This window comes from Gekko japonicus, unplaced genomic scaffold (assembly GCF_001447785.1).
Source record: "Gekko japonicus isolate JY-2015 unplaced genomic scaffold, Gekko_japonicus_V1.1 scaffold2974, whole genome shotgun sequence".
Taxonomy (NCBI): Eukaryota; Metazoa; Chordata; class Lepidosauria; order Squamata; family Gekkonidae; genus Gekko; species Gekko japonicus.
Window position 1 is genome coordinate 38,616 of NW_015169875.1, and position 8,622 is coordinate 47,237.

Here is an 8,622-nt window from a genome sequence, read left to right on the forward strand (position 1 = left end):
TACTGTCGTCGTGATCCTGGGCCCGTAGTGGTGCGGCCTAGTGGCTCCAGGGAAGCCTGCATTGGAGTCGCTGTCACGGCCTACATTTCCCAGGTTCCCTCTGGACCTTGTGATTGGTTAACGGGGGGTTTGGAGGGGAAACTTCACCAACTGGGCAGGAGAGGGTGGTGCCTTGGCTAAAGGGCCTTGCCCAAAGTGGGATGGGGTTCACTCCCAGGGAGCGGGGCTGGTGCGAGGATACTGCAGATGGAGGAGGGATTCCCCCATCCAAAAGGGGTGCGTCCCTCTGAGACCAGGTGCCTAGCAAATAGGGTTGCCAGCCTCCAGGTGGGGCCTGGGGATTTCCCTGCTTTTGCAACTGATCTCCAGCCAACAGAGATCCGCTCCCCTGGAGAAAATGGCTGCTTTGGAGGGTGGACTCTTTGGCGTTGCACCCTGCTGAGGCCCCTCCTCAAACCCCGCCCTCTCCTGGCTCCACCCTAGTGATGTAAAATTTCCGAAAGTTTTGAAGCTCGGAAAAAAACCCATTGTTTTCCCAGTTTTTCCCCGGAAAAAAGACATTTCCGGGAAAATTGGGGGGGAAATGCTACATTAGCATTTCTTTTGTCTTTTCTAGATTGAAAGTCATTCTGTTACTTTAGGAACATAAAATATGACTATGGACATTTTTACTTGGCATGAAATTAACACAACTAGCATATTAAAAATATCGTGTATCCAAACAATTATTACAAACAGAATACCCACCCACATGCAAAAACAAAACTGAAACCTTTTCCTTTTCTTGTGACAATAGCACCTCCTAAAGGAAGAAATGCATCTTGTTCTTGCATTGGAGAGTTCAGTTTGTAACCTAGGACTTGCTTGTCCTCAGTGCACAGAAATTAGATCAATCTGATACCATATATATATATTTTAGAAATGATTTGGAAAATATTTGAACACCTTGTCTTAAAATATTTTATTCATCATGTTAAAATAAAATGTTCCATAATCAATTTTTTTCCTTTTCTTTTTTCAATCTTTCCAATTTTTCGGAAAAAAACAAAAAAGGCTTCAGGAAAAAAAAACGGGGGGGAAACGGTTTCCCCCCAAATTTTCCCGTTTTTTTTCCGGGCCTTCACATCTCTACTCCACCCCCAAAGTCTCCAGGTATTTTCCAACCCATACCTATAGTCAGACACATCGGGATCCATTATTTTACTGATCTACCTACCTTTAGTGTGCTAATTCTTCCGACGTGATTTTGAACTAAAAGTTGTTATTAAATCTTGTTCATAAAACGAGTTTGTTACTCAGCCTGGTTCCTCACGCCACATTTGGTCACTATAAAGGGAAACCTGCTGGAAAAGGAGTGTATCAAGGGGTAGAGCGTGTGCTCCGGGCCCTCCCGAGGAGACCCCATACCAGAGTGGTGGCAGCCATTGGAGAACCGTTCTGGCCACAGCCTACGGCGCCTACATCTGACGGAGGGAGCGTCAAATCTCAGAAGCTCATTCCCGGTGGTCACCCGTGTTGGTCCGAAGCAGCAGAAGAGATTTAGAGTCCAGTGGCATAAGGACATAAGAACGTAAGAGAAGACAATGTTGGATCAGGCCAGTGGCCCATCCAGTCCAACACTCTGTGTCACACAGTGGCCAAAAAGACCAGGTGCCCTCAGGAGGTCCAGCAGTGGGGCCAGAACTCCAGAAGCCCTCCCACTGTTGCCCACCCAGCACCAAGAATACAGTGCATCCCTTGCCCCATACCGAAAGTTCCTATCCATACCTTGTGGGTAATAGCCACTGATGGACTTCTGCTCCATGTGTTGATCCAATCCCCTCTTGAAGCCGTCCATGCTTGTGGCCACCACCACCTCCTGTGGCTTGTAGCTGCCACCACCTCCTGCAGCAGTGAATTCCATGTGTTAATCACTCTTTGGGTGAAGAAGTACTTTTATCTGTTCTAACTCAACTGCTCAGCAATTTCATACCTTGAACAAAACTTTGTTGGTCTTAAAGGTGCCCTTGGGTTCTTAAGCTCATTCCCTGAAAACCTTATTTGTCTCTAAGGTTCTACTGGATTCAAACCCAGCTGTTTTACTTCAAATGACCATGGCTGCCCTCTGAAGCAGAAATCCAGCTTGCCACGGTGGGGAGGGGGGGAGGATAAGGATTGTGAAGCATGGAAATCTTATCTCTTCCCCCCTCTCTGGTTTCCAAGACTTCCTCGGGCATTTCTCCACCCACCCACTCCCGGCCCATCTCTGCATCCATAAAGGGCCAGAGACTTCGCACTGTTTAAATAACGAGAGGCAGATTGATCCTTCGAAGCAATAACAGGAGGCTGCCGTTTACACAAGTGTGTTCTTGTTTTATGTGGGTGGGCGGCAGTCGTATAATGGGGAATCTCTCCCCCCTCTCCCAAAATGCTTTGAACCACTGGGCCCAACAGTGGCTTGGTCACAGGTGGTAGGCTGTTCTGCAGTAAATCAGTGTCGGAGACAATTTGCATTTTTCACCCTCAGGTCTCCATGAGATGATTGTGGGATCACTGGGATTTTCTGAGGTCGTTTTCTTTCGAATCCAAGAACGGCTAACAGCTTTCCTCTCCTCTGATTCCAGATATGTCTTCACAGTTCGACCTGGGGTGCCTCACGGTGGCGATGTGGTCCATCGGCCTTGGGGCCATCGGGGCCGCGGTGACGGGGGTCATCCTGGCCAATACGGATTTGTTCCTGTCTAAAGCGGAGAAGGCATCGCTGGAGTTTCTGGAGGATATAGATCTGCAGACTCTGATGGGAGAAGGTAGGGTCAGGCTAGCTCGGAGTGACGGGCCCATTCGGACACAAGTCGTTCGACCTCATTTTTGCAACTCTGGGCATCGGTAGAGAATTAAATGTGCTAGGAAAAGAAAAATGCAGCGGGTTGCGTCCTGCAAACGGAAGGGGTTCGTGGCATGGACTTCTTCCTGCTCTCCTCTCCCTCTAGAGCCAGTTTGGTGTAGTGGTTAAGTGCACGGACTCTAATCTGGGGAACCGGGTTTGATTCCCCACTCCTCCACTTGCAGCTGCTGGATGACCTTGGGCAAGCCATAGTTCTGATAAGAGCTGTCCTTGAAAAAGAGCAGTTTCTGCCAGAGCTCTCTCAGCCCCACCTATCTCACAGGGTGTCTGTTGTGGGGAAGTGAAGGGAAAGGAGCTTGTAAGCCGCTCTGAGACTCCTCTGGGTACTGAAGGGCCATGGGGTATAAATCTCTTCTTCTCTTCTTTCCCTTTCAATCTTGGCCAGTTTGGTGTAGTGGTTAAGTTTGAGGACTCTAATCTGGGAGAACCGGGTTTGATTCCCCACGCCTCCACTTGCACCTGCCTGGATGGCCTTGGGCAAGCCATAGTTCTGATAAGAGCTGTCCTTGAAAAAGAGCAGTTTCTACAAGAGCTCTCTCAGCCCCACCTACCTCACAAGGTGTCTGTTGTGGGGAGGGGAAGGGAAAGGAGTTTGTAAGCCGCTCTGTGACTCCCTTGGGTAGTGAAGGGCGGCATATAAATCCTCTTCTTCTTCTGCCATCTTCATGTGCGTGTAAACTGCCAAGAAGTTGTAGCCAACTGATAGGCCACTCTGAAGGGTTTTCAAGGCAAGTGATATTCAGAGGTGTTTTGACATTGCCTGCCTCTGTAGCCTCTGGATTTCCTTGCTGGTCTCTCATCCGAGTATTAACCAGGGCCGATCCTGCTTAGCTTCCGACAAGCCAACCAGATCGGACTAGCTTGGGCCTGCACTCTAGGTCCTTTCGCAATAACTCCCACATAGGTAAGAAATCACCTTTCCTGCATCACCAATTCTAGATAGTTTGAAAACTGTGTATTTTTCCAGGCGTGCGGTGAGGTCTAATGGGGTATGTCAGATTAGCTTCGACAAGTAGGGATTTCTGTCTCTGGTGCCTTCTCTGCTCCTGGAAGCTGATCTGTAAATGTCTGCAGTGAGCAAAGGTAACTTTTCTTCTTGCTTTTGGGAAAGCGACGAAAACACGTGCCCCTTTCCCTGGGCAAGACTCTGTGCCCACTCTGATATCGTCTATTGAGGAGTGTGGTTGGTTTGTTGTGGCCCACTGGTTTAGATGGAGCAGCCTAGTTTTACGTGGGTCATTGGCCAACCTTGGGAGTCAAAGGGTGTTAAGAAGTTCCCTTGACCATCCAGCCAACAGAATTAAGTCAGCCGTGTAGGAGAGAAGAGACTGGATTTATACCCCGCCCTTCACTACCTAAAGGAGTCTCAGAGGGGCTTACAAACTCCTTTCCCTTCCCCTCCCCACAACAGACACCCTGTGAGGTAAAAGAAGAAGAGGAGGAGATTGGATTTATACCCCGCCCTTCACTACCCAAAGGAGTCTCAGAGGGGCTTACAGACTCCTTTCCCTTCCCCTCCCCACAACAGACACCCTGTGAGGTAAAAGAAGAAGAAGAGGAGATTGGATTTATACCCCGCCCTTCACTACCCAAAGGAGTCTCAGAGGGGCTTACAAACTCCTTTCCCTTCCCCTCCCCACAACAGACACCCTGTGAGGTGGGTGGGGCTGAGAGAGCTCTTGACAGAAACTGCTCTTTTTCAAGAACAGCTCTTATCAGAACCACAGCTTGCCCAAGGTCACACCAGCAGGTGCAAGTGGAGGAGTGGGGGAATCAAACCCGGTTCTCCCAGGTTAGAGTCCGCGCACCTAACCACGACACCAAACTGGGTGTAGCTAGCCCATGGAATTTTTCATTGCTAACTTTATTTTTTATTCATCCTGACCTAGATGGGCCCTGGCTAGCCCGATCTCCTCAGAGCTCAGACGCTAAGCAGGGCTGGCTCTGGTTAGTCCTTGGATGGGCGACCTCCAAGGAAGTCCAGGTTGCTATGCAGAGGCAGGCAATGGGAAACCACCTCTGAACATCTCTTGCCTTGGAAACCCCATGGGGGTCGCCTTAAGTCAGCACTTCCCACCCCCGGTGTCTTTATTCAGGTGAGCAAGACGTCACCGGTTCTCTAACCCGCGCTGCCTTTTGTTCCCGAGCAGAGCAAAGAACGTTCAAAGCCGGGGAGCTGTGGAGGAAGAATGGGGCCGTGATCATGGCGGTGCGGCGACCAGGATGATTTCTGTGCAGAGAGGTATGGCGGGTGTTTGGCGTGAGTGTCCTCTGACGAATGGTCGATAGAGTTGCCCTAGCTGTGGCGTCCAGGAACACGCGGATTGGATGCAGAGACTAACACGGGGAGGCGCTGAAATATTTAAGATCGATCCCATATAAGGAAAACGTTTATCAAATGATTCGTAGATGGTGCTTATCACCGGACCAGCTGGCAAAACGTTATCCCAATTTATCAAGGAATTGTTGGAAAGGCAAAAACAATGTGGGCACCTTTTATCAAAATTGGTGGAGGTGTACAATAACACAACGTTTTTCGTACAAGGTACATAACCTCATCCTAGATATTGCAGAGCTGGATATACCATTATCCCTGGAACCTTTTCTGTTAAATATGATGCCAGATGAATATAGCGTAGATGATAAATATGTTATCATATATATCTTAACTGCAGCTCGTATTCTTTTCGCCAGATATTGGGAACAGGAGGGAACACCCTCTAAGATGGAACTTACTAGAGGTGGTAAAAAGGTAAAGGTAAAGGTTCCCTTGCTCGAAAGCCAGTCGAGTCCGACTCTAGGGTTGTGGTGCTCATCTCCGTTTCCAAGCCGAAGAGACAGCGCTGTCCAAAGACGTCTCCGTGGTCATGTGGCCGGCATGACTAAACACAAAGGCGCACGGAACGCTGTTCCCTTCCCACCGAAGTGGTCCCTATTTATCTACTTGCAATTTCTTGCTTTCGAACTGCTAGGTTGGCAGGAACTAGAGGTGGTAGAAATGGATAAACTAACTTTAACTTTACAAAACAGAGATGATGTTATTTTCAATCGTAGATGGGAAAAACCTTATATCTGGATATATAACAACAAAAATACGCTATCATAATGCATATGTGACTCCAAAAATTTGGTGTTTTTCTTTTTCTTATATTTGATTGTATTCATTACCCTATACAGGGTTTGTTGGAAAATTAATAAATAAACATCTTTTAAAAAAACACACACAGGGAGACACTGGTGCCATGGAGAAGGCAGGGCTGAACTCTTCTCCCTGATTTCCTGTGGGCAGGGAATGTTCTTCTGGAAGACTATTCAGTCACATTCGCCTCCCCACGCAGCCCAGAGGTGAAAATAAGACCCCGGGCAGCTCTGCTTCGAAACCTGACGCAGGTTGGAGGGACGTTCACAAAGACAGACCTTGGTGTGGATTTCCAGGTTGCGAGAAAGGATAGTTCTTAGTCAGGGCTGGACTATGGTGGCTTACTTGGCCTTCTTCTCGTGGCCTCACACTGTTGCCCGACAGAGGAAGTCCGTTCAGGAGTCTCTGCCAGACGCCATCCTAGCTAGGACTTACGGCTTCCTGCCATTTTGTGTGTGGGTGACATAAGGTGGCGTCGCATGACGTGACAGTGAAGGCAGGAGACTGACGTCGGTCACACGAACGCGTGAAGCTCCCCTGCACAGAACTAAATCAGTATTGTCTCCTCAAATTGGCAGTAGCTCTCCAGGGTCTCGGGCAGAAGTCTTTCCCTTCACCTACAGTGTGTTCCTTCTAACTGGAGATGCCGGGGATTGAACTGGGGACCCTGCATGTGTTTCATGTTGCCAGGTGTTGGGATGTGGTTTTGTTTTTTTTTTGGTTTGTTAAATGGCTTTGTATTTGTGCCCCACCCATGGCATATTTAATTTAACGTGGTGCTGTTTCTTCTCCCCCTCGTTCTACTGCACCTTTCGTTAGAAAGACGGTAGGACGCAATTTCTTTAACGTGCGTTCGCTCCAACATCCTGTGTCATGAATTTTGGGGACGCACGAGGATGTCTGGAGGCAGTGGAGTCTCTCCAGCTCCTGAACTTTCCATACTTTTTGGGCTTAGGTCACCTCTGTTTAAAATCGTGTTATAATTGTATGTTCACGGATTGGTGGCTGCCGACTTACGTAAGGAAGGCCGGCTTTGCCCATCGAACTCCTGAAGTACCAGGTTTTTTTTCCTTACCAGCCAGGTAAAGGTAAAGGTTCCCTTGCTCGAAAGCCAGTCGAGTCCGACTCTAGGGTTGCGGTGCTCATCTCCGTTTCAAAACCGAAGAGCCACCGCTGTCCGAAGACGTTTCCGTGGTCATGTGGCCGGCATGACTAAACACCAAGGCGCACGGAACGCTGTTCCCTTCCCACCGAAGCGGTACCTATTGATCTACTTGCAATGTCTTGCTTTCGAACTGCTAGGTTGGCAGGAGCTGGAACTAGAGACGGGATCTCACTCCGTCATGCGGCACACTAGGGTGTCGAACTGCTGAACTACCGACCTTCCACAGCCTGCAGTTCAGCGTCTTCACCACTTGAGCCACCGCAGCTCCTAAGAACCTCTGCCAGTATATATGCCTTGGATGCCACCTTAGCATGGGTTTGTGTCCATGACTTTAATACCAAGGCCGGCCTTGTATGTCAAGTCGCAACGGACTTCTGGCGATCCCAGCAAGGGGCTGTCAAGGCAAGTGAGACGCAGAGGTGGTTGGCCACTGCCTTCCTCCGCAGAGACTTCCTTGGTGGTCTCCCATCCAAGTACTGACCCTGCTTGGCTTCCAAGATTGGGCTATACCATATTGCAGGTATGTCCAACAGGTAGATCACGATCTACCAGTAGATTGCGGACGGGTCAGAGGTAGATCACCAGCCCCACTTGGTCTCCTGGTTTGCCGGACAGGTGTTTGGGATTCCCTGAGACTGGCCCTCACGCCATATTCACCCAACTTCAAAAAGCTGGTGGATGAAATGCAGGCTCAGACGTCTCACTAATGAGCAAGAGCGAAGTTTTAAAGATTGCGCAAGATCAGCCTGGATCAACACTTGACCGACATTTAACACAAATAACTGAATAAAAGTTAAAGAAAGTTATTGAGACAGTTAAAGAAAGTTATAACTCAATAAAAAAAAATAAAAAATGTTCGCAGTTCTTTCTGGATCTGCGTCTCTCTGTTTTGTTTTTGCTTATTTTGCTTACCAGTAAATGACAGAAGGTGGCTCAAGTGGTTAAGACGCTGAACTGCAGGCTGTGGAAGGTTGGTAGCTCAGCAGTTCGAGACCTGGGTTGCCGCATGACTGAGTGAGCTCCCGTCTCTAGTTCCAGCTCCTGCCAACCTAGCGGTTCGAAAGCAAGAAATTGCAAGTAGATAAATAGGTACCACTTCGGTGGGAAGGGAACAGCCTTCCGTGCGCCTTGGTGTTTAGTCATGCCGGCCACATGACCGCGGAAACGTCTTCGGACAGCGCTGGCTCTTCGGCTTTGAAACGGAGATGAGCACCGCAACCCTAGAGTCGGATTCGACTGGCTTTCGAGCAAGGGAAACCTTTACCTTTACCTAAATGACAGAAGGTATATTATAAATGGGGGGCAATGGAGCCCGACTTTAGTGGGTTAAAATCTAATTTGAAACTAATTTGCAACTTTATTTCCATGGTGGTAGATCACCGGCACTTTTGGCCAGAAAAAATAGATCACTACCTGTTCGAAGTTGGGCATTCC

At 48.7% G+C, this 8,622-nt stretch overlaps 1 protein-coding gene across 1 annotated transcript in view; it reads left to right on the forward strand.

Moving 5' to 3' along the window:
- Nucleotides 1-8,622, forward strand: part of FAM213A (family with sequence similarity 213 member A) — a 21,914-nt gene that overhangs the window by 4,322 nt on the left and 8,970 nt on the right. The window contains exons 2-3 of the mRNA XM_015417451.1: nt 2,604-2,786; nt 5,035-5,126. Of these exons, the coding sequence (XP_015272937.1) occupies nt 2,606-2,786; nt 5,035-5,126 (273 nt within the window). The 5' untranslated portion in view covers nt 2,604-2,605. The remainder of the gene's footprint in view (nt 1-2,603; nt 2,787-5,034; nt 5,127-8,622) is intronic.